Raw genomic sequence first — 25906 nt, 5'->3', positions numbered from 1 at the left:
CAGAACTGGTTGTCATGTCTCCCCATTGCCAGGCATATTCGCAATGTAGACAATGATTAGTAAACAAATTTCCAAGCCCATAAAGTGTGACTAAACTCCTTGCTTTAGACAACTGTGGAACAATCTTCCTGACAAATGACTTCCTGATGCTAATACCATCGTTGTAAGCTAGCTCAGACAACTGAAGAAATGCTCCCTTCCCGTGTAGCCCCGAAATGGCCCATGCTAGTAATCTAGGCAATAAATCAAATCACTGATTACATTCAGCCTGTCATTTTAAACTATTAATTGGCTGTGCTATGGAGCTATTTGTATTTAACTGCAGTATTTAAATAAGCTATCTCCTATAGAGCTTACTTTATGCTTAATTCCTGCTCGGTCCTCAGCGGAGCGGCACAGGGCACAGTGGAGAGCCACGGGCCTAAGGCACTCTGTGTGCCACACATGTGGTTGATTGTGAATTAAACACGGCTGACATTCTTGTAGATAGCCTAGGCAATGATGCTTCTATAAACAACAGCTTTAGGAGTTTCTAATGCTCACATCTTAAGAGTTTGCATGTTCATTGCCTCTTGTCAAAAATCTTATTGTGTCAAGGTGGGAAGTAATTTTTTTTTTTTTCCCCACACTGCCCACTGCGAGACAGATTTACAGGGGCTAAAGGGTTTTCTTGAGGTCAAGGAGCATGTTAATCCAGAAAATTTTTGGAACTTAAGTCTATAAACTAGTAGGTCAACAGCTCTTTGGTAATAACGTGGAGTCACTTTTCAAGTCAGTATTTCTATGGACCTTGTAAGTACAGCGATTTGCATGAAATGGGGACTCAGGAAATGTGGATAGAATTTAACTGATACCCACTGAACAAGTGGAGGGGATTGTGCAGTCATTTAGGTAAGGTGTCTAAACACCACTGCTGTGCCTATTCCTACCACAGGCATTGTGTTCACTAGACCTTGTTATTAAAATAATTCTTTAATACAAATTAAAAATATAACTAACAAAGGGAACTGTCTTGCACTGTTGGTGGGAATGCACCCTGGTGCAGCCATTCTTGAAAACAGTATGGTGTTTCCTCAAGAAGTTAAAAATAGAACTACCCTATGATCCAGCAACTGTACTACTAGGTATTTACCAAAAGACTACAAAAATACTAATTCAAAAGGGTCACGGACCCTGATGTTTACAGGATCATTGTTTACAATCTCCAAATTATGGAAATAGCCCAAGTGTTCCCCAGTTGGTGAATGGATAAAGATGTGTACACACACACACACACACACACACACACACACACACACACACACACACGAGGAATATTATTCAGCCATAAAAAAGAATGAACTCTTGCCATTTGCAAAGACATGGATAGAGCTCATAAGTAATATGGTAAGCAAAATAAGTCAGTCAGAAAAAGATGACTACCATATGATTCTACACATAGGTAGAATTTAAGAAACAAATGAACAAATGAAGAGAGAGGGGGAGACAGACAGACAATCTAAGAAACAGACTTTTAACGACAGGGAACACAGTGATGGTGACCAGAGGGGAGGTGGGTGGAGGTATGGGCGGAATGGGTGATGGGGATTAGGGAGGACACTTGCTATCGTGAGCACTAGGTGTTTTATGGAAGTGTTGAATCACTATACTGTACACTATTTTGAAACTAATATTATATTGTACATTAACTGGAATTTAAGTAAAAACTCAAAAAGATAAATAGATATAAAAAAATAATGCATGCCTGCCAGCTTCCCTCAAGGAGGGAATCAGCATGAAGTTTTATTTCATAAGTTAGCAAAAACAAAGCACCAACCATCAACTATAGAGTCTTCTGGAAAGGACAGTATTTATGTAACTAACATAAATGCAAGCCTCCTAACTCCAAAATTTCTTATTCAAATAAACCATACTGGCATTTTCTCTCTAAAACCCGCTGGAAAAAACTTACTCCTTTTCTTCCTGAGGCAATGATTTATGACAAGCATAAAACATTTCATTAACTATTGTATAGGCAAATAAAATCAAATGTCATAATTATGAAATGATCAAATATACAACTTACCAGGAACAAAGAACAAAGATAACCAGTGCCTTTGATTTATGTCATACTTTATCACTTCAAAGCACTTTCATATACCTTAATACATACCCATATGATGCTTTAAAAATTACGTGTGTTTACAACCCCTTCTAACCCATATTTCTGCCAGAAAGCAAATAGTCATGCCTCCGTTCTGGGCCAACACTCTCTACAGTGTCTCATTCTTAAAATCATACAACATCTTGGTCTTTTTAAGATAAAAATTTCAAACTTCTTTTTTCAACTCATGGTAAGAGAGGTAAAACTAAAAGTGAAATGACTTAGCATTAATCTCCGGAGGGTATCAAATTGCCATTAATGGGGGAATTATTAAGCTTTCAAAAACTTTACAAAAATTTCTTCATTTGCATTTTCATTTTACCAGCTTTGGAACTGTCTGGTTTGGTTTTTTGTATTTGTTTTTGTTTTTGTTTTTTTCAGGTCAAAGCAGTTTTCCTAAGACAATAGTTTAGGTGCTGGAAAAAACATCCTTATTTTTACTCACATCTTCTTGGTGGCTTCAGAACAGGGAACTGCTTTGTAGTCGTGGCTCTACTATAACCTGCCTGTGAGAGTCAAGTGTCACCAGTAAAATGAGGGAATTGAATAAAATAGTCTCTCAGATCCTGCACCAATTTCAGTTCTGTAATTCTTATTTCGGCAATACTTTCCTTTTACAGCACCCTGTTTATTAGTCTTTTCTCAGCCTCACTAGTCAGATTAGAACTTTTTTTTTTTTTAAAGCAAACACTTCTGTCATCTTTGCTGTGAAGTCCTGAATCTTACTACAAAGAATGTCATCATGTTACAAATGCTAATAATAATAATAGTCGCTAATACTGCCATTTTTTAAAAGATTTTATTTATTTGACAGAGATCACAAGTAGGCAAAGAGGGAGGCAGGGAGAGGAGGAAGCAAGCTCCCTGCTGAGCAGAGAGCCCAATGTGGGGCTCGACCCCAGGATCCTGGGATCATGACCCGAGCCAAAGACAGAGGCTTTAACCCACTGAGCCATCCAGGTGCCCAAAAACACTGCCATTTTTAATGCTTACCAACGCCATGAAATCTATATACACTATCTCAATATAACAATCCTGTTATATTACATTATATTATATACATTATATGTATAGATATCTAATGTATACCTATATACATTATCTCAATTTAACAATCTCAATTTTTCATATTGGAAAAACCAAACCTTCAGAATTTAATTCCCCCCAATGCAAACATTAGTCATACTATTAATAAGATACCTTATTTTCAGAATGCCAGGATACCATTTTATACTCCAGCTCACAGGGCAGTGTGGTGGGAGGCATGGAGGAGCTCATCTATGATATGTATGCATTTTTCAAAATCTGCACATAAATTCACTATGACCTCATTTTCACCTGCTACCCCCAAAACAGCAACAACAACAAAAAACCTTACAAAAGAAGATAAATGTGCAATTCTCATGCCATTTCATGGTAAAATGGAAGTTTGCACAGGCAGATCCAAAACAGCGTTTTTGGAACCCGTGATGTAGAACCTCAGTATTAAGAACGGAATTGTAGAGTTCTAGAAACTGGCAACAAAAAGAGCCACTGTTGAAAATTTAGGCATTTGTTTTTGGTATTCTAGAGGGGACAAAAAGAAAATATGTGTGAGTGTAACTTAACACTCACACATATTTTGTCAGTAAACTAAAAAAAATTGTGAAAAAAAACTGTGCACATTATATACATATTACATGAACAGCAGGGTGGAATGGGTTTGAATTTGAATTTCTTCTTCCTTGAAAAGAGTGTTGCTTTAAACATAGATATATTGGTATAGCCATTGTAGATAATGCTTCCTCTCAAAAATAAGGCATATAGTACATTATAGGAAAACTGCCCCCAAACATAGATAATTCCTATCTTAAGCATCCATTCCAGTATCCTCTTCTGTGTACTTGCCCCATCAGTTATGAGGCCTTCTACTTTGTTTAGTGGGAACAAACACCATTCCTGACCTCGATGAGCACCGGACACTGTTATACCTCTGTCTTTTGGTGACGATTACCTTATTCTTGGGTAGTTTCCCCACATCCCTGTACTTATCATTATTCAGCTGATTTCTCAAGGGAACCTTCTTCAGGATTAAAATATTAGAATAAGTATTTCCGCTACTGTGTTCCTTTGGATGAATGCTTTATTTCACACATGTAACTGACAACCTGTGGATCAAATATGTCTAGAATTCAGATGCTGTGTGACATGCTTTGTGTTGGTTTTTATACTATTTCACTTTGCTTATCAATTAAATTGAGATTTTCAGACTTTCTAATTATAGTCAAGAGGGAATAACAGGCTGGAGATACTCTCCCACATGAAAAATCAAAAAGTGAACAAAGTTTAAGGTTTTCAATATATTGGAGATCTGTCAAAGAAGGACAGTGATCCCAAGGAAACAAAAAACAAACAAGGTGAGTCTTATGATGACTTCAGCTGACTGCGTGGAGATAGTTTTCCGGTCACTGTACAAGGAGAAAGAACTCAAGTGGAGTCTACTAGATTCTCTGAGCCAACAGTCTGGGAACACCAAGGCAGCTAAAGGCCACAGGCATGTGAAAAAGAAGAGAACTGAACAGCAGGAAAACTTTGACAATCTGCAGAAGGTTCCCTTTGACTAATCCAGTGAGTCATGGTAACTGCACACACTGAAACTACCCAAGGCCTGGTTACGACGCATCAAAGGGGGTGCCTGGGTGGCTCAGTTGGTTAAGCAACTGTCTTCAGCTCAGGTCATGATCCCGGGCTCCCAGGATCAAGTCCCGCATCTGTCTCCCTACTCAGTGGGGAGCCTGCTTCTCTCTCTAACCCTCCCATGTCTTGTGTGCTCTCTTTCTCTCTCTCACATTCTCTCTCAAATAAATAAATAAATAAAATCTTAAAAAAAAAAAAAAAAAGGCGCATCAAAGGGATGAGCTCAAACAGTGTGCTGCACTCACCCACACCAGAATAGCGCTTGTTTCTACCTGGGAGCCTTGAAAAAATTGATCATTTCATGAGTCTGTAGGCAGAGTACTTGGCAGAGTCTTGCTTCAGAATTGAGGAATAATTAGGCCAAAGCTGAGCAGTATTTCATTTCCACTTAACAGATTCTAAAAGCAACATCCAAAAAACCAAACTGTTTCTATGTGACTTAACTATGTCTCAAAGTAAAGTTCAGTAGTATTTATAGGATGCCAATAATATCCATCACCCAGTGAGATAATATTTAGTGTCTGGCACTCAGTATAAAATTACCAGGCATCTGAAGTAGCAGAAAAATATGACACATAACAAAGAAAAAACTGATCAGTCAAAACTGACACTGATGGAGAATTGGCAGTCAAGGACATCAAAAGAGTGGTATGTTTTGCATGTGTTCAAAAAGGAAAGTAGAGAAAGTGTCAAGGGAATAAGAAGACAAGTCACAGATGGGGAGAAAATATTTTCAAAAGGCACAGGTGATCAAGAACTAGTATCCAAAACAGTTAAAAGACTTTTAAAATTCAAAATTAAAAAAAAAAAAACTTTAAAAAATCCTTCTTAAAATCTTGCCAAAGAAGATAGACAGATGGTGAGTAAGCATTTGAAAAGATGCTACTTAGATGTCATCAGGGAACTATCAATTAAAACAACAATATCCCACTATCCACCTTCTGGAATGGCCAAACTCTTGAACACAGACAACACCAAATGCTACGGAGGATTCAGAGCGACAGGAACTTTCATTCATTGCTGGTGGGAATGCAAACTGGTACAGTCACTTTAAAAGACAGCTTGACTGTTTCCTACAAAACAAAATACACTCTTACCATACAATTCAGCAATAACATCTCTTGGCATTGACCCAAAGAAATTGATAACTTATGTTCACACAAAAACTTGCATATGGATGTTTATAACAGCTTTATTCATAAATGCCAAAACTTGGAAGCAACCAAGATGTTCTTTGGTAGGTCAATGGATAAACAAACTGTGACACATCTGGGCAATGGATTATTATTCAGTGAAAAAGAAATGAACTATCCAGCCACATAAAAGACACAGAGTAAGCTTAACTGCATATTACTAAGTGAAAAAAGCCAACATGTAAAGGCCATACACTGTATAATTCCAACCCTAGGACCTTCTTCAAAAAAAAAAAAAAAAAAAAAACTATACAGAGAGTAAAAAGAAATTCAGGAGGCAGGGATGAAAGGTGGAACATGGGATTTTTAAGACAAAGCACTCTGTATGATACCATGATGATGGACACACATCATGATGTATTTGTCCAAACCCATAAAATATAAACCACCAGCAGTGAACCATAATGTAAATGTGGTCTTTGGGTGATAATGATGTGTCAATGTAGGTTTGCCAATTGTAAAAAAATATACCACTTTGGTGGATGGGGGAGTGTTAGTAATAAGGGGAGGCAATGGATATGTGGGGGCAGAAGGTACATGGAAAATCACTGTATCCTCCCCTCAATTTCTCTGTGAACTTAAAACTTCTCTGAGAAAATAAAGTCTTACCTAAAAAAGTTAAGTAGAACCATGGAAGATATAAAAACCCCAACTTGAATTTCCTGAGAAAAAACCCGAAATATCTGAGATGAAAAATACAGTGGCACTGGGTATTTACCCCAAAGATACAGATGTAGTGAAAAGAAGGGCCATCTGTACCCCTAATGTTCATAGCAGCAATGGCCACAGTCGCCAAACTGTGGAAAGAACCAAGATCCTCTTCAACAGACGAATGCATAAAGAAGATGCGGTCCATATACATAATGGAGTTTTATGCCTCCATCAGAAAGGATGAATAGCCAAATCTGTATAAACATGGATGGGACTGGAAGAGATTATGCTGAGTGAAATAAGTCAAGCAGAGAGTCAATTATCATATGGTTTCACTTATTTGTGGAGCATAAGAAATAATATGGAGGACTTGGGGAGATGGATAGGAGAAGGGAGTTGTGGGAAATCGGAGGGGGAGACAAACCATGAAAGACTATGGACTCTGAAAAACAGTCTGAGGGTTTTGGAGGGGAGGGGGACGGGGGGTTGGGTGAAGCCTGGTGGTGGGTATTATGGAGGGCACGTATTGCATGGAACACTGGGAGTGGTACATAAACAATGAATTCTGGAACACTGAAAAGACATTAAAAAAATAAAAATTTAAAAAAAGAAAAAGAAAAATACAGTGGCTTGGATTAATAATAAATAGGATATATCCAAAGAAAAGGTGAGCAAATGTAAACACATAGCAATAAAAATAATCCAAAGTGAAACGCAGAAGAAAAGGAAAGAGAGAGAGAAAGAGAAAAGATAAACTTTCCATCAGCAGTTGTGGGACAACTTCAAAAGGCCTAATATATTTTATAAGGGGAATCTCCAAAAGGTAGAGGGAGAAAAATGTTTACAGAAATAGCCAAAATGTTTGCAAGTTGAAGAAAACTGCAGACTCACAGTCCCAATTGATTTAATAAACCCCATGTACCAGAAATATAAAGAAAACCACACCACGGTACAACACTACCATATTGTGCAACTGAGTAAAGAAAACGTCGTCTTTTAATAGCAACTCAGGAGGAAAAAGACATGCACAGAGGAGCAAAGATGAGGGCAACAATGGCTTTCTCACCAAGAATAAGAAAAGCATGTAAACACGAAGAGGATGGAAAAATATCTTCTAAGTTTTTTTTTTTTTTTTAATGGCATTCAGAATCCTATGAGCAACCCAAAAATGCAGTAAAAGCATTAGACAAACTACAACATTGTTTCTGATCAAAACTCTCCGCATATCAGAAACAGAAGATGACTGCCTCAATTGCATAAAGGGCATCTACAAAGAGCCTAAAGCTAAGCTCATTGTTAATCAAAAAAACAAATAAACAAACAAACAAACAAAAAAAAACAACATGTTCTGCTGGAGACTGAGATCAAGGCCAGGAGATGCACTTGTGTCACTTCTCCTTGGTATGATATCGGAAATCTTAGCCAGAGCAATAAGGCAATCAAAATTGTATCAGGTTTCTTTTATGTGAAGAATGTGTAAAACTCATTTGGAAATAATTCAAAGGCTCTAAGATAGATAACTAAAAAAATTAAAAATGGAGGACTAACACTGATTTTAAGACTGATTTTAAAGTAAAACTGCAGTAATCTAGACTGTATGGTACTGGCATACAGATGGATAAGCAGGTAAATAGTACAAAACAATCTAGAAACAGATCCACACATCCAGGGATGGGTGAATTTTATTAAAGGTGCAAAAGCCATTTAGTAAAGAAATGATGGTGCTTTCAAAAAATGGTCCAGGAACCACTGGATATCCATATGCAAAATAATGAACTTAGGTCTATAACTTCTACCACATTAGAAAATTACCTAAAAAATGTATGATGGACCTAAATGTAAAATATAAAACTATTTAAAAAAAGAAACTTGCACAAATACAAAATAGAAAAACAGTAAAAATGAGCAAACTAAGAACTTAACTAAAAATGATACATGAATAGCACATGAAAGATACTTGAAACCACTAGTCATCAGAGAAGTGCAAAATACAACCACCATAAGATACCACTACACTACACATATAGAAGGATTGCAAAAATCTAAAAGACTGACCTTACAAAGTGTTAGAAGGGTGTAACGCCTGGGCTACCATACATTGGTGATGGAAATTTAAAATGGTATAACCACTTGGAAAAATTATCTTAAAAATTACCTATATTCACAATAGATGTCCCATCTATTCAACTCTAGGTATTTATTCAAGAGAAATGCATACAAATATTTGTATAGACATAGTTTACAAGTTTCCAAACAGCTTTATTTTTTTCCCAAAGGGCTTTGTTTTTAATAGCTAAAAACTAGAAACAAACCAAATGCCCCTCAAAAGGTGAATGCATAAATAAACTTTGATATTTTATAACAATGAAATGCTATGCAGCAAGAAAAAGAAATGATCTCTTGCTGAATCCTACAACATTGATGGGTTTCAAAATAATTACACTGAGTCAATCAAACCCTACAAAAGAAGAATGCATAATGTATGCTCTATATAAAAGTCACAAAATGCAAAATGCAGAGCATTCTATAGCCTCATAAAGGAGATCAGGGATTGCCTTGCCATGGAGGGAGTTAAGGAGGGACAGTTTTCCTGGGACATGAATATGGGGCGAGATATATGTGCATTATATTGTCTGTGGTGATGGCTTCATTGAGGTATATGCAAGTCAAAACTTAACAAACAGTACACTTTAAATATGTAGACTTACATTTTGCCAATTTTACTTCCATAAACCTGATTTTAAGTTTTCAAACTTACAGCTTCTCCTGAGAATCTGTGGGCTCTAGCTTCATTACATCTGCATGAATACGCGGCCATTGAAGCTGTATTTTTCCAAGTTGCTTGCTTGACGTTTGCCATAGTCTGGTCCTTTCTTTGTTGCCCTTACCCTGCTTGATTCATTTATTTGACTGGTTTAGAGATTTGGATTTATGACTACCAATGGATTTCTTGTCTTCGGTTAACAAACAAATGGAGGCTAAAATAGTTTCTTCCATCAGTGAAAAGGGAGGAACTATCCAAACTCATTTTATGGTATCCCGTTATTTGGTCCCAACTGATTTTCCAAACCTATTTCTGAACACACTCTTCATCAGCCCATACAAACAAAAGCGCTCTATTTCTTATTCACTATTGCCAATATCTCCAAACAAGCTCTATGTTTTGGGTTTGCTCACTTGGTACGTTAATAACATCCTTGTTTATGCCATCAGCATAGAAAGGAGGGAAGAAAAAGAAAGGACTCAGGGTTTGGAATTTTCATTTCTATCAAATGCCAATTGGAAAGTCATCTTTTGTCTTTAGAAAGAAAAGAACTTATGCCAGAAAAATAATTTCTTACCTTTTAGTACAAATATAAGAGGCTTTAAAAATAAATGACCTCTTAGAAAATGAGAGGCTGTAAAAGTTATCATCAACCATTTCATCATGGTGTAGGTGTGATGGGTCAGGTGATGCCCAAAATCCTTCTCCTGCCCTTAAGTCCTAAATCATCGGATGTCAGGATATTGCTGAATCAAGCCAGTAAATTCGAAGTTATGTTAGGTCAACCCAAGTTACAGATCATATCTTAATCTTTTTTCCTCCTATACAGTCATCCCAACCATGCCATCTTTGTTTGAAAAATTCTTTTTATTCACTTTCTTCCAAAGATAAAGATTAATAAATGTGAGTATTAAGTAACTTCATAATGTTAATTTCACTTTTGATAATTTCTGCTTAGTATTAAATATGAGATAATTATTGCTTCTATATTTTGCATGCCTGTATTAAATTTATTCCCAAATATATCAATACTTGTAAAAGTTTCACATGATATACTTACAAATAAAACTTCTCATCCCATACTGGATTCAAATTTCCAAAAATGGTTTTGGTTCTTCTTTTGTTCTTTCCCACTTGAACAGTAACATATGGGTCACTCGACCCTGTTTTGTCTTTTGCCTGTAAGCCTTGTGCCGAAACCACTGAAATAAATAAAAATAAACATTTTAATATAACAATTTCCTCAAACAAACAAAAATGGTAACAAAGGGCAGCACTTCTAACACTTTGCACGCTGGGTTTGTGGATACATTCCCACTGCTTTTATTGTCATGAACATTAGGACTTTAAAAATATTTAATGAAAGAATGAAAACACTGAGTATTAAATCCTTCCTTGAATAAATATTTTCTTTTGCCTGTAATGAGTAGCAGCTATACATATATACTGCCCTATTCATACCAGCTATATAATTACATACACATTACTATATATATGTATAGAGAAATAAAGATGCACATACAATATGCCCAAAGTTATCCAACATAATTCAAAGGTCTGTGATTTAAAATGTATTTCTAATTGCGAGTTTGCTGTCACTACTGAACTCAACCTAGTTAGAAAAAAAAATGGCATCTTTATTTTATCTTGCAAGTACCATATGAGTAAGTTAAGAGGCTTGGTTAATGTTTATCTAGTTATAGGCAACTTCAGAAGTTCATATTACCAGACATCACTAAGCTCAAATTGCCTTGACTCGAGGATCAAATGTTTGAGGGGTACTGATCAAGAATTAAGTGAAATGATGTGTGTTTTCTCATTAAGAAAAACTGGCTAAAGAGATTTTTAGCTACTCTTGTAATTTATCAGTGGCAGGCAGCTACAAAGCTAATCTCTTGTAAATTGTAGGTTATTGATGAGTATATTGTAAAAGAGAAACTTCTTCCTCTAGAAGAGCTTTTGATTAAAACAACAGACTGCAATTACTTCAATTATCTAGGACATACTTTAGAAATTTCAAATATAGACTATACTTCTTATCAATATTGAGAAGACTGGAAAATTCTACTTATTTTACCTATAATTTTCATTAGCAGTGATTTCTAAAACATATGAAAATCTCAATGCGGAATAAAAATTTTAAAGAAGACTTTTTACCTGTAATGGTAATTTTAGCTGACCACTTAGATGTCCCATCTAGTACACTCTGCTTGGCCGCTTTTGTGTACTGCACAAAATCTTCTTTAGAAATCTGAAACATTTCCTGAATGACTTCAAACACCTCTGGCCTGTTTTTCTCCCTAATCTTCATTCTTTCTTTCATAGCCATAATAATGGTCTGAGTCTTGTCTTCAGCACCATGCTTAGAACTCTTTTCTGCTGCTCCTATAATGGAAAAATCAATTGTGACATAAATGCACATAAAGTTACTTTTGGATGGCCCGAGAGAGGGAGAGAAAGAAGAAACAGGAGAATGAATAAATGGTTTCATTCTGAGGAGTCAGGGTACCTACTTCATGGAACAGCAGGAAAAGATAAATGCTGCTGGAGAAAATATCTAGGCTGAGATTCAGAACCAGCCTTTGCGTTAGCGGCAAGTAAATGGACTTCCATCATTCCCAGCTTTTTCAGTTGTATTATTTGCTTAAATCAGGGCTTGAACAAATGTGTGGTTTGAATTTGCAAAGAGCAAAAAGAAGGCACAAGTCAAATACGGTATATACGACATGCCAGACAAAACTGAAAAACAGGATACAGGGGGCAAATGTTTCCCCAAATTCAGTATTTCAAATCCTTGAGTTCAAAGTGTTTAATTATTTCTAATGATGGAATTCATCATGATTAAGTGTTTAAATTCTTTTTGTAAAATAAATAGTACCATTGTTAAGATTTTACTTGGAATTACAGAGATTGTCCTGTTTAAAAAGGATTTGGAAACCATGTAAGTACATGACGGATCACAGGCCCAAACTCTCATTTTGTGATATGGCCATTGTTTTTCAATAGGCTAAATTCTTTGTACTCAAAACCCTTTTTGATGTCCAGGATTTTTTGCTTGTTTGTTTGTTTGTTTGTTCATGATTGGTCTCAACTTTCCGGGTATTTTTGTTTTTAACACTAATCTTTTTGGCAATGAAAGATTTCCAAAAGTCCATTCTTGGATCCCTCACTTTCCCCAGCCACCCGCCAGGTATTTTCAAGGCTGTGTGTGGCCTCTGGGTTGTGCAACAATCCATGACAAGTTAACAATGAACCATGATTCCAACTCTCATAGTTCCTTAGTGAGCTTGAGATGAGAAAGCAAAACCCCAAGGACCAGCGATGCAGGAGCAGCCACTGCTGATACCCAATATTTTTGGGTGCCAAACAAATGTGATGTAATGAAAAGAATAAAAAACGACACTCAGTAACAGATCCAATGTTCATCTACATGACTGTATCACCCAACTTACAATTTTTTGAAATATATCTCTGAAATAACCACATTAATACCTGGTAGAATGTTTAGAGGTTAAATGAGAGAATTTATCTGCATGATTTCTACCACAAAGGATAGCCTTATTAATGTTCTTGAGTCTAAGTCTTTGAATGTTAAGTCTAATGGAAGCACGGAAGCTAAGACAAAGAGGAAAAGGTCAGCTGTTGGCTTTCCTTGTAATAAATTCATATTTAACAGCAGTACTTAAGTGAAAATCTTGATTTATTTGAAGGTATGACATTTGTTTCCCGAAGTGGAAAAACACATCCATAATAACCAAGGTGTAATTAAAGAAAGTTAAAGGAATGAATATTCTAATGGTATAAAGAGCAGATTCCCTGTCTTTATCTTAAAACAACAACAACAAAACAAAAGCAAGAAAAAAAAAAAAAACTTTGAGAACTTAAACCACATTAAAAAAAAAAAAGAATACAAAGAATGAATGCATTACATTTAAGATAACTTGAAAGTACATTCCAAATGCCCTAGTCTTCTGTTAAAATAGGCCATAGAAAAGCTACACATTTGTAAATTACATATCCTTAAACAATTCAGCATGTTTATAATTTAGCGTCAACGGTTTGACTGCACATCCTTAATTCTTATACAGTAAAACTAGCTTAGGCTACATTGAATAATCCCCAGCTAGCCAATAGGCATATTTTACTTAAAGTACTGAAATAGTCATTAAATAGAAAGAGCAGTGTCGCCTTGAAAAAATTATTGCAAGATTCAAAGTGCCCCAAAACTTGAGTATGTGACAGCCATTCTAAGAATGAATGTTCTAAAGGTGAGAAGTGCCATAAGATGTAACTCTCCCCCAAATTTCTAAGTAACTATTACTGTTTGAGCTCTTAGTGCTCTCAAAGGCTACAGGGGAAAAAAAAAAAAGGCCTTGAGAGTTAAAGTCCTTTGGATTATTTTTCTAAATTCAGGAAGAGCTAGCAGATGACCACCCACATAATAAGGCTCATTCAAGTAATCACTATCAAATTCAGGTAGAATATACTAAAGGTAGAATACACTAACAATTTTTTTACCTAAAGGAATCCAATCTCTGTACTTAACAACAGCATCCTGAATTTTTTGAATGAGTTAATTAAGAAAGCGTGACTATTAGCTGTGAAATCATTCACCAATGCCCTTGATGTTGGAGTAGAAAACTCTTAATTTGTGGACAACAGGAAAACCCCCTGCAAAACCACTATTCTGGGGAAAGCAGGTTAACAGAGGCTCATATTTAAACCTCTCATCTGTTATTTCTAGAAAAAGAGATGTGGCATTTTAAAAGTTCTACTTTTACATGTTTTGATCTGAGGGAAATGATTTCACTTAAATCCGTTTAGTTTGGAGATAAAGAAAAATCTGTAATTAATTTTTGTCACTGATCTACAAGCACTTTCCACTGCCTATTGTTTATCGAACCTGATTTTCCTAATGAAACTATTTCTGAGATGGCTGCAATTTGCCATGAATTTCCAACCCTTTGGGTTTGTTATTTTCCTTCAGGTTTGGTCTGTTTATCTCAAAGTCACCAGAGATAAACTTAACTTTGGATTTATATGACTCTTCCTTCAAAGTGCTTCCTTCCTTCAGTAGCTTCACTGAAATACAGTGAGTAATATGTCAATCAAGGATCAGCAATAAATGGGATCAAAAGAGATAATGTACCCTGAAAGCACTTTGTAAAATGTAATACATTATCCAAATGGAATGTATCACTGTTACTTTTAAAAACGCTTAATTGACAGATCAGAGGATACATTTATGCACAACAAAATTCATCCTTCTAAGAGATACAAGAGAATTCATCTGTAAGCAGAGGCAAACTTAGCTAACATGGTCCCTTTCTACATAATTTAATGGGAAGACCACTAAATTGGAACCCTCACTTTCTTTATAATTTTTATTTTTTTTACCCAAAACATAAATTTCATGTGAAATTCACAATTTCACCACCTTTGCATGGCAATTTATGATTCTAGTGTTTCAGATTATTATCTATATACATCTAACAGCTGCAATAGTCTCTCTTGGTCTCAATCTCTTTCTTGTTTTTCTCAAAAGCAATTCCAAAAATTTCTATTTTTTTCAAGTCACTTGCCTCACCTCATTAACCTCCATTCTCAGCGTATGATCTTATCTCTTCCTTAACAAGGATAGAGGTTCCCTAACTCACTGGCACATTTTCTCCCCTCCCTTATGGAAGAAGACAAACAAGCAAAACCAATTAGTAACAACAACAAAACCAAACCTTACCTGAAATATTAGCAGATTTCCATGGTATAAAATATTCCTAACATGGCTTATTTCAAGCAACTGCCTTGCAAATTCTTAAACATTTATCAATCACCACTGGCTCAGACACCTGTACCACGAGCCTGTAAGGCCAACCTCAAACTAAATGTGTATTCCAAGTCTCAAGCATGCTCTTTAGAAACAGGATACATTCAACAAAAAGAGAAGATAAAATTTTTCCTGGGAAACCTAAAACAAAATTATTGCCGTATTTGAATATTTAATTTGGCTCTGGGTTCAATTTTATGTCTTGGGAACTTTGTGTATGCTCTCACCCTAAGGCCACAATCCAGGAAAAAAATGAAAATAAATTCAGTGTAAAATGATACACACATTGTGGAGTCTCATGAAAAGACAAAATAGGGGCGCCTGAGTGACTCAGTCATTAAGCGTCTGCCTTCGACTCAGGTCATGATCCCAGGGTCCATGGTTCGAGCCCTGTGTGGGGCTCCCTGCTTTTTGGAAAGCCTGCTTTTCCCTTTCCCACCTCCATTTCCCCTGCTGTGTTACCTCTCACACTGTTTCTCTCTGTGTCAAATAAATGAAACTCTCAAAGGAAAAAATAAAAAAAAAGATAATATATACTGGGCACAGGTTTGGAATTTTCAGAAAACAAAGGCTATGCCCATCATTAGAAAGCAGAAGCTGGTTGGTTTACATACATCATGCACTTAGAGTCAGCATAAAACAAGAACGTAAGAACAAATATGAAATGCAAGAAATACATCAAGAAAATAACTTTTCAATAAGGCAAAGGAGCATAGTGGTTCATGATGCTTTGCAAATACTAGAAGGTGACAGTCCTCTGTGACTCCTAACTTTGCCACTTACTAACCATCTGAAATTGGGCTACTTTATCTCTATAAACCTTAGTTTTCTCATATGAAAAACCAAAGGAAATAATAGCAGCTTTTTCTTAACAGAGTCATTTTAAGGATTAAATGAGATAACGTGTAAAAGTTTCAATATTAGTAATTGAGCAAGTATAAGGTCTAGATGTCACAAGGTGAAGAAACAAGCGTTTACTAAAGAATTTTACATTAGTATGGAATTTAGGGATTTTAGCTTTAAGAGTACTTGACCTGTTGAGTGCTGTGAAGTGTGCAAACCTGGTGATTCACAGACCTGTACCCCTGGAGCTAATAATACATTATATGTTAAAAAAAAAAAAAAAAAAAGGATTACTTGACCTGTAAAGCAACTCCTTGGGACCCTGGTTGGCTCAATGGATTAAGCCTCTGCCTTTGGCTCAGGTGATGATCTCAGGATCCTGGAATTAAGCCCGACATTGGGCTCTCTAATCAGCAGTGAGCCTGCTTCCCCCATCTCTCTCTCTGCCTGCCTCTTTGCCTGCTTGTGATCTCTCTGTCAAATAAATAAATAAAATCTTTTTTTTTTTTTAAAGCAACTCCTTAAAAGCCCTCCCCATGGAAAATACCACACCCGATATCTGCCACGTGCTTAATGTTCTAGAACTACTTGCAATGGGAGCCAATGAAGTATTTGAAGATTTAAGAAAATAAAATCCAAGGGTGGCAGGGTGGCTCAGTTGGTTAAGGATTTGCCTTTAGCCCTAGTCTTGATCCCATGGTTCTGAGATCAAGCCCCATCGGGCTTCCTGCTCAGCTCTCCCTGCTTGTCATCTTTATTTCTCTCTCACTCTCTCTCCCCTCTATCAAATAAATAAATAAAATCTTTTAAAAACTAGTTCAAAGAAACCAGAAGAAATCATTATTACAGTATTTTAATTTTTCATATCCATAAATGCATTTGAGGCTGGTGAAGCCAGAGGAGGTAGGTAGTTGATATGCATGGAAAGGTATGATATTAAGGCTTTCTCCCTGTAGGAGTCTCTAGCCTAAGAAACTTTATTGCTTTTCTTTCCTTTCCACATAAAATCCGATAGGTGGCCCCGCTCCTGGTGCCTCTGTTTTTCTTTCTCATGACATCATGTAGGTGGGTATGTAGCCGGCATTTTTTACCTTTTCCCTTTAGTTGCTTTACAGCCAAGATCATCTTAACCCTCCCCTTCTAACATGCCTTCAGTCTTTCCCAGGAGCAGAGCTACAGCTCCCATCTTCAAATCACCTGTCTCCTTTGTCTTATACAATCAAAGCTACACACTCCACACAATTTCTGGAACACAACAAAGAACTGACATTTAACAGAAGGATAATTGGAGGGTCACCGTCCTAGCATAGCATCACCTCCTATTCTCGTAGGTGTCCCCATCACTGACAGTAGGAGAATGTGGGCAGGGAGCCCCCTTACAAGGAACTGCCACCTTCTCTAAAGTAATTTTACTTTTGTTGAGCTTGGGTCCAAAATCAAAAGTCAACCTTTCTTCACTGCCCACCTCTACCATATTCAATCATCCCATTATTGGTAAATGCAAACTTTGAGAACAAGTTCAGAAATATTTGCATATTAAAAGATGATGAAACCAGGAATGTATTCTCAAAATTGTTTGTCAAAGTTACAGCATTCTTTAGATACTAACTTCCGTGCTCGCTTCAGCAGCAGATATACTAAAATTAGATACTAACTTCCTTGAAATGTCTCAATTATTTCAGAGTCAAAAATTGTATAGATGAGGGGAAAACTAATTTTAACAAAAGAAAAAAGAGTGCTTGATTTCAAAAGTATTTTTACTATGTAAGGAAATAAATCAAAAGAGAGATGGAAAGAAGAAAGATCTTTTTGGTTCTTATCACTTTTCACAACAAGTTTTTTTTTTTTTTAACAAGATAAAAGAAAATAAAATTTTAAGCACAAAATTTTTTTCCATTTCTCTTTTCTTAACCAGCTTCTGAATGGAAGTTGTCTGACATGACTAGTTCACAGTGTTATTGAAAGCTAGCCTGGCAACAGGCCATACTGTTCTCCTATTGGACGTGAGCAAACTCAAAGGACACCAGCTTCACATGATCTGTGTGACCATGACCATGTTGATATGAGACAAACAAGGACATCTTACAAGTTTGTCTAACCACAAATGAAGACAAACCATAAAATACCAAACAACCCCTTTCCTAACTAATGAGTGACCATTGTTTCTTTGCTAAGTACAGCTACTTGCCTCACTCTTGTCCTTCCTCCTGGTGGATAAGAATTTCTTTAACCTACACAATCATAAATTTTCCTCACTTTCAGACCAACCTCTGCTTTCTAACACCATCTTACTGAGATGCCCCATGGCTTATATTGCTGTGTATTCTCCTTTGTAGCAATAGATAATAAACTGAACTTATAAAACTACAGATGTGTTACCTCACTCTGGTCAGAATGGCTAAAGTTAACAACACAGGAAATAACAAGTGTTGGTGAAGATGTGGAGAAAGGGGAATCCTCTTATACTGCTGGTGGGAATGCAAGCTGGTGCAGCCACTCTGGAAAACAGTATGGAGGTTCCTCAAAAAGTTAAAAATAGAGCTAAATTATGACCCAGTAATTGCACTACTGGTTATTTACCCAAAAGATACAAATATAGTGATCGAAGGGGCACCTGTACCCCAATGCTTATAGCAGCAAATGTCCACAATAGCCAAACTATGGAAAGAGTCCAGATGTCCATCGACAGATGAATGAATAAAGAAGATGTGGTTTATATATACAATGGACTATTATTCAGCCATTAAAAAAATTAAATCTTGCCATTTGCAAGGATTTGCAAGGACTAGAGGGTATAATGCTAAGGGAGATAAGTCAATCAGAGAAAGCCAATTATTATATGGTTTCACCCATATGTGGAATTTAAGAAACAAAACAAAGGATCATAGTGAAGGGAGGGAAAATAAAGTAAGACAAAATCAGAGAGGGAGACAAACCCTAACAGACTCTTAATCACAGGGAACAAATGAGATTGGTGGAGGGGAGGTAGATAGGGGGATGGGGTAACAGGGTGATGGGCATTAAGAAGGGCACATGATGTGATGAGCCCTGGGGGTTACAGACAACTGACGAATCATGGAACTCTACGTCTGAAACTAGTAATATACTAATGTTAATTAATTAAATTCAAATTAAATGAAATAATAAAATAAAATACTACAAACGTGTTTTCAGTGGTCTTTAGCTAAGGGGCATTAAAATATTAGAAGAAAAGAAAGGTTTTGAAAAATTCCAGTAGCAGCAGGATTAGCAACCAGATCTTTCTCAAGTAACTGAGGACTATGAAATCTAGATATGGATATAAAGATACCCATTGCTTACTGATGTTGAGTACCTGAATGGTGTCATGTATGACATACTCATCATTTTTGTCCCTCTACAACAGCCTACCCTAAACCTGAAGATTTATTATTAGTTTGTTTGTTTATTCCTTAAGATTAAGAAAATGACCATTGTATTACAATAACTCAACTATTGATTCCATTTTTACCCAAATTAACTTATTAGATGATCTTCTCCTTAATGTTGTTGAAAAGTCAATGTAGTAGGTATATTGTGATAGAGATATACTTTTGCTCGGTGGGTTGGCCACAGAGGACAGGACTTGAGTCATCATCATCATGTGAGGCCAACATCTGGGCAGCATAATTTGCCTAAAAGTCAGGGGTACTGCATGGTAGAGTGGGAAAGCACCATAAATAAAATTCCTGAAATTGCTTTTTTTTCCCCTAATATAAGCTTTGCATATTTCTTTACAAATAGGACAGAACACTATGCTGGGTGTTCAGAGATATGGGATCTAACTTTATGTAAGATATCTGATTCCTTTTGACAAGAAACTGGATTATGTGAACTCAGTAAAATCAATAGATTGGGTTCTCCAATCCACTGAACTCAAAGGCTCCCGTAAAAATCTGTTATTTTATGGGTGCCTGGGCGGCTCAGTGGGTTAAGTCTTTGCCTTTGGCTCAGGTCATGATCTCAGAGTCCTGGGATGGAGTCCCACTTCGGGCTCTCTGCTTGGCGGGGAGCCTGCTTCCTCCCCTCTCTCTCTTGCCTGCCTCTCTGCCTGCTTGGTCTCTCTCTGTCAAATAAATAAATAAGATCTTTAAAAAATTTTTTAAAAATCTGTGATTTTACAAAAGAATGGCATTTAAACCACTACATGTTATTTTAAACTGCAGTTCTCATGCCCTCATTTGTTGCTTAACCGACATTTTATTAAGCATCCAATTATGCTACAACATGTGCTAAATTCTGGAGAAATAAAGAGAACAATTCTTGTTTTTATTCTGAGTGTGTGTGTTTGTGTATGTCTGTGTTTACAGACTGCAAAGTCTTCAGGAAAAGATTAGCAAAATAATAAACGTTCTTAAAACCTGAAGACTGATTTGAAAAAGACAAGTATTGGGGCGCCTGGGTGGCTCAGTGGGTTAAGCCGCTGCCTTCGGCTCAGGTCATGATCTCAGGGTCCTGGGATCGAGTCCCGCATCGGGCTCTCTGCTCAGCAGGGGGCCTGCTTCCCTTCCTCTCTCTCTGTGATCTCTTCCCTTCCTCTCTCCTACTGTGATCTCTCTCTGTCAAATAAATAAATAAAATCTTTAAAAAATATATATATATATTTAAAAAAGACAAGTATTTGAAAAAATTGTCATAGGAAGTCCATGTATTAAATATTTTTTCTAGTGATAAGATTAAAGGATAGAAGTTTAAAGAATAGAAGTTACTAGGAAGTGGAGCTTTGTTCAAGCTGTTAATTCACACATTGCAATTTTCTAATGATGAATTAAGCCCCTGACAAGGTCTACATTTTTCTTAGAAGTGTTCAAACAGACTGACCATATTGAGAAAGAAATCATAGAACCTCCTCATTTTTGCAGGAGGCTGGCTACATTAGCTAGACTTCCCACACTGATTTCCCACTTTCTTATTCTCTCCTTTTCTTCCATTGTAGACATATGTGGAAGTCTTTTACACAAGGGGTGTCAAGATTAAAAATTTCTCACTTAAAGCAATGAAAAGAGAAATTTCTTAAAGTATTATTGATTCTGAGTCAATTTCAAATTTTACTGATAGTTATTGTGCAAAGTGGTGTAGTTGAATTCATATACTTGCAAAGCCTCTTTCTGCTCAATGCAAGGGTGGATTTTAGGAAAAAAGTAGAAAGGTATTACTAAAGAAAATACTCTCTTCCTGGGGCACTCACACCTACCCTCATTTTTCTCAACTATTTTTGATTCTTTCAATTTATATGTGCATTTTAATGAATAACCTCAAAGAAAATGTTGCCTAATTTAGCTAAGATCCATCAATGTATCTTAAGGAACAGAATATAAAAATGTTTTCAAAGTCTGATGAATGTGTGACATCTTTATTCTCTAAAACACTGAAAGAAGAATCAGCTCATTTCTGAAGTATAATCTACATCATTTTTTTCCTTAATGGATTCAAGCCATTTGTTTCTAGATGGCAATATTTTTCTGATTTTTTCAAATGTCACGGCCCTAATACGCTAATTTCTTAAAATGCCTGTTTACAATTCATTTTTTAAATATGTAGAATTCTAATCGGATTATGAGATTATGCAAGTTAGCTCCGTAGTATTGAATCAGTCCCCTTTCCTTTTAAGCAGTTATTCCTAAATATACTTTTAATTTTTCAAAGAGACACTACCCATTTTGGAAAAACACAACAAAACAAAATGCTCATTACCATTAGTAGCCTCCATGTGATCTGACAGTGTAGGGAGAATACTAATAAAGTAGAGAAAACTGTAGAATGTGCATGACTTACTACAAAACCAGCTGTGACAGCATTTATGATTTAATCTTTATTTTGGCATTTTCCTCTGATCCTCCTCAATTTTAGGCAACCCATGGATGTTACACATTCACTGTAACATGTGATATGATACACATTCACTGTATTCATATGAACAATAAACAGAGGGGACAATGTTTACACATGAAGAAAGGTTTACAAATTAAAGTCCCTGTTTAAATAGATTTCATTGGCAGTATTTTTGTTTTGTTTTGTTTTTTGGTTTTGTTTTCTGTAGTAATTTAAGGGTTGTAGCCACAACCAAATCAATGCAGCACTGAAAAGACAGTAATATGTATTTTAGATGGTGATGTTTTGTCATTTCTGGACCTAATCTAAAGCAGCAGTACAAAGAATTTTTTCTGGAAATGTAAAGTTTAAGATAACTTGTCATAAAGGTTGAAGTGACATGTACCTATTCAGAAGTATAAAAGGATGGGGGAAGCCATTAATAGTCATTGAGTATCTACTATGTGCCAGACTCTTAGCAGAGACCACTTCATTTAGTCTTCCCCATAGCCCTCTGAGGTAAATTTTATTATTCTTTTTCATTTGGTGGAGAAAATTGTAGCCGTGAGAAGCTAAAAAACTTGCCCAAGGTCATATATATGGTTAGATGTGTCTTCGATATTCAAACACAAAACCTCCCAATTCCAAGAATGTGACTCCTTCAGGCTGACTCCAAAGGGGCTTGGGAAGGAGTTCAGATTGCTGTAATCACAAAGGTGTGCCTTAGCCCTTGTCTGAGGAAAATGGCTTCACAGGGTCCCACTTTCCACACAGGGCTATTAGGAGATGGAAGTGACCAAACAGATCAGAAGTTGCTTTCAAGTTTTCTACTGGGCAGGTGTGCCATTGCTTTAAGGTATCTAAGTTAGCGCTCAGCACTATGGGAACAGATGGTCAACGATATGACTTGATGGGTGGTTTGTGAATCTTTGTGTGATAGGAGGGGTGGGGGTTGGAATTACTGAAAAGCAGCAAGAGCTGAAGAGGTCTAATCTGAAAACATGGAGGATGAGGCAGGCTCTGCATATATATCTCACCCCTAACCAGGTACTCACTCTGCAAACAGTCAGCATTTAGGAGGTCCTGACACTTTTCGTGGCACTTCACTCCACACTCCAAACACTTCATGCCTTGACGAGCAATGCCCCACAGGAGCCCTTCACACTCGTAACAGTAGGTGGGTGTAGTTGCTGTCCAGACTTCGAAGTTGTGGGGGGTAGTGGAGGACATGGGGTAGATCAGTGCCTGCAAAGTCTTCTTGAAGACATGTATTTTCTGTAAAGATAAGTTATAATGCCAGCCAAGTCAGTGGATTTGGAGAATTTCAGCATAAAATTATTTTATCACTTCTCCCTGAAAATACTATTTTGAAAGAGCCTCTTAGTTATTGACAAGTCATGATAGTAAGCACAGTAATTCTGCTCACTTATTCTTCTCTCAGCATTCTAGGGCCCAAGACAGTCATTTGAACACAAAGAACTCCCTAATCTCCCAGGTTGGACTGCGTTCCACTGTTGTGCAACTTCTTTCATAGCAGCAAGAAGTCCTGCAACATTGTGAACTCTATGAGGCCAAGGATGATATAGATCTCCTTGGGCTAAACTGGTTGTTGACAAAATTGTGAAGCAGATGGGAAGTAGATTCTCAATGCTGACACTAACCCTCCAGAAACATACCACCCCTCTTTCATATTCTACTACGGCCTCTCATTCCTGACTCTGTATTCTCCCCAACACTTCCACCCTTCCCAGCCCCGAAGTATGCTCATTCTATAATTCCTTCTGTAGGGGACTGCTTTCATTGTCTATCCTTTTGGAAGGAACTCATCAACTAATTCATAGGAGACTATTAGCAGTAGGTAAAGGCTAAAAGTGGCACTCTCCCATGGCAATGGTAATATTTTAAAGGGAGGTAACTTTTTTTAATTAAAATTTTTTTAATTAACATGAAATGTATGATTTGTCCCAGGGGTACAGGTCTGTGAATCTTCAGGCTTACACACTTCACAGCACTCACTATAGCACATACCCTCCCCAATGTCCATAACCCAACCACCCCCTCCATACCCTCCACCCCCCAGCAACCTTCAGTTTGTTTTGTGAGATTAAGAGTCTCTTATGGTCTGTCCCCCTTCTGATCCCATCTTGTTTCATTTTTTTCCTTCCCTACCCCCCAAACCCCCACTTTGCCTCTCAAATTCCTCATATCAGTGATATCATATATTTGTCTTTCTCTGATTGACTTATTTCACTCAGCATAACACACTCTAGTTCCATCCATGTCATTGCAAATGGCAAAATTTCATTTCTTTTGATGGCTGCATAGTATTCCAACTTTATTTGTTGTATACATATAGGGTTTTTTCTTCTAAAAAATTTTGAGGTATAATTTCTTCTAATAGATCAAAATATGCCCTAAATCTAGCACAGGGCATTATTCTAGTCTCCAGTCTGAGCAAATTCTCTCCACCTTATTTTTCTTTCTTTTTTCCAGCCAACTTATCTTATCAATTCCTTTTTTAGACTTTTAAAAAAATTTTTCGTCTTTACAGTCATATTCCATCCCTTGTGTTTACACTTATTTTATAAGGGTACCCATCCATATATATATGTGTATATATATACATATATACATATACACACACACACACACACACACACACAAATATATGATACCCATATACATATATATTTTTATAAGATTTTATAAGTTTTTAAAGTTTTTTGTTTTAGAAATCTGCAAGTTTTTATAAGTTTTATATTTTATAAGTTTACATATATATGTATGTATGTATGTATGTGTGTGTGTGTATATATATATATATATCTTTAAAATTTTGGGGAGATAGTATCTTCTAAGAGACCAAAATACACCCAAAATCAAGTGTGTGGCTCTGTTCTATTCACCAGTCTAATATATATTTTTTGTTTTTTAAAAGATTTTTAAAATTTCTTTTTACCCCCTTTCTTTTCCCCCCAATTTGGGGTCTCTTCTGATTTGGTTAGCAGACATTTTTCTGGGGTCTTTGTCACCCTTTTAGTACTTTATTCTCTTGTTCATATATTCCTTTCTGGATAAAGTGACAAGGCAGAAAAACTCACCACAAAAAAAAGAACAAGAGGCAATACCGAAGGGTAGGGTCATAACTTTTTATAGCATATCGAAGGACTTTCAATGATAAGCCACTGGTGCAGTAGAAAAACTCACTGCATGAGTAGCCAGGCGACCTGGGTTCCCTGGCATAGGGCCAATCACATGACATTTCACATGGGTTTTTTCAGGCCATATTTACAACCAGTCTTCCAAATTTCTTTTCTTAGTGTCTAACAGTGGTTATCATTGTCTCTGCCACATACTTGGGAGACAACACATATTTTGTGGAGTGAATGTTCTGCCACTTAGGAATCTTATAATTCACAGAAAGACTTAGGTCTCTAAGGCTTACTTTCTTTCCCTACATATCTACCTACCTGCAGTATTATTTTGAGGATCAAATTGTATGATGGTAAGCAACATATTATACAGATTTCAAAATACTAAATAAATACCAACTGTTAGTACTCATAGTGGATTTTCCAGAAACCACCATAGGTTGAAAGGAAAGAGACTTGTCTGGATGAGTCCTTTTCTGTGCTTTTCATTTCTAACCATGTAGATGACTTTAAAAAAAAAAAAAAAGGACATTAAAATAAATAAAAAAGGTTTTATTTATTTGACAGAGAGAGAAAGAATGAGCTGGGGGGAGAGGTAGAGGTAGAGTGCAAAGGGCAGACTCACTGTTGAGCTCAGAGTCCTCATGGGGCTCAATCCAAGGACTCTGAGATCATGAAGTGACCTGAAGTCAGATGCTTAACCTACTGAGCCACCCAGGAATGCCTACAGATGACTTCCTGAAAGAAAGACTATCACTCTCTGAAGTTAGATTTACAGGTAATTTCACACAACTGCCTCATGCATAATGAATGAATATTTATATAAATCCT

At 36.5% G+C, this 25906-nt stretch overlaps 1 protein-coding gene across 1 annotated transcript in view; it reads right to left on the bottom strand.

The window, feature by feature from the left end:
* The window catches only part of UNC13C (unc-13 homolog C), a 612072-nt gene that overhangs the window by 335468 nt on the left and 250698 nt on the right, over positions 1-25906 (bottom strand). The window contains 3 exon segments of the mRNA XM_032342611.1: positions 10488-10629; positions 11585-11812; positions 22979-23198. Coding sequence (XP_032198502.1) covers positions 10488-10629; positions 11585-11812; positions 22979-23198 — 590 coding nt within the window.

The sequence above is a fragment of the Mustela erminea genome, chromosome 5, assembly GCF_009829155.1.
Source record: "Mustela erminea isolate mMusErm1 chromosome 5, mMusErm1.Pri, whole genome shotgun sequence".
Taxonomy (NCBI): domain Eukaryota; kingdom Metazoa; phylum Chordata; class Mammalia; order Carnivora; family Mustelidae; genus Mustela; species Mustela erminea.
This window is presented reverse-complemented; position numbering and strand designations above follow the sequence as displayed.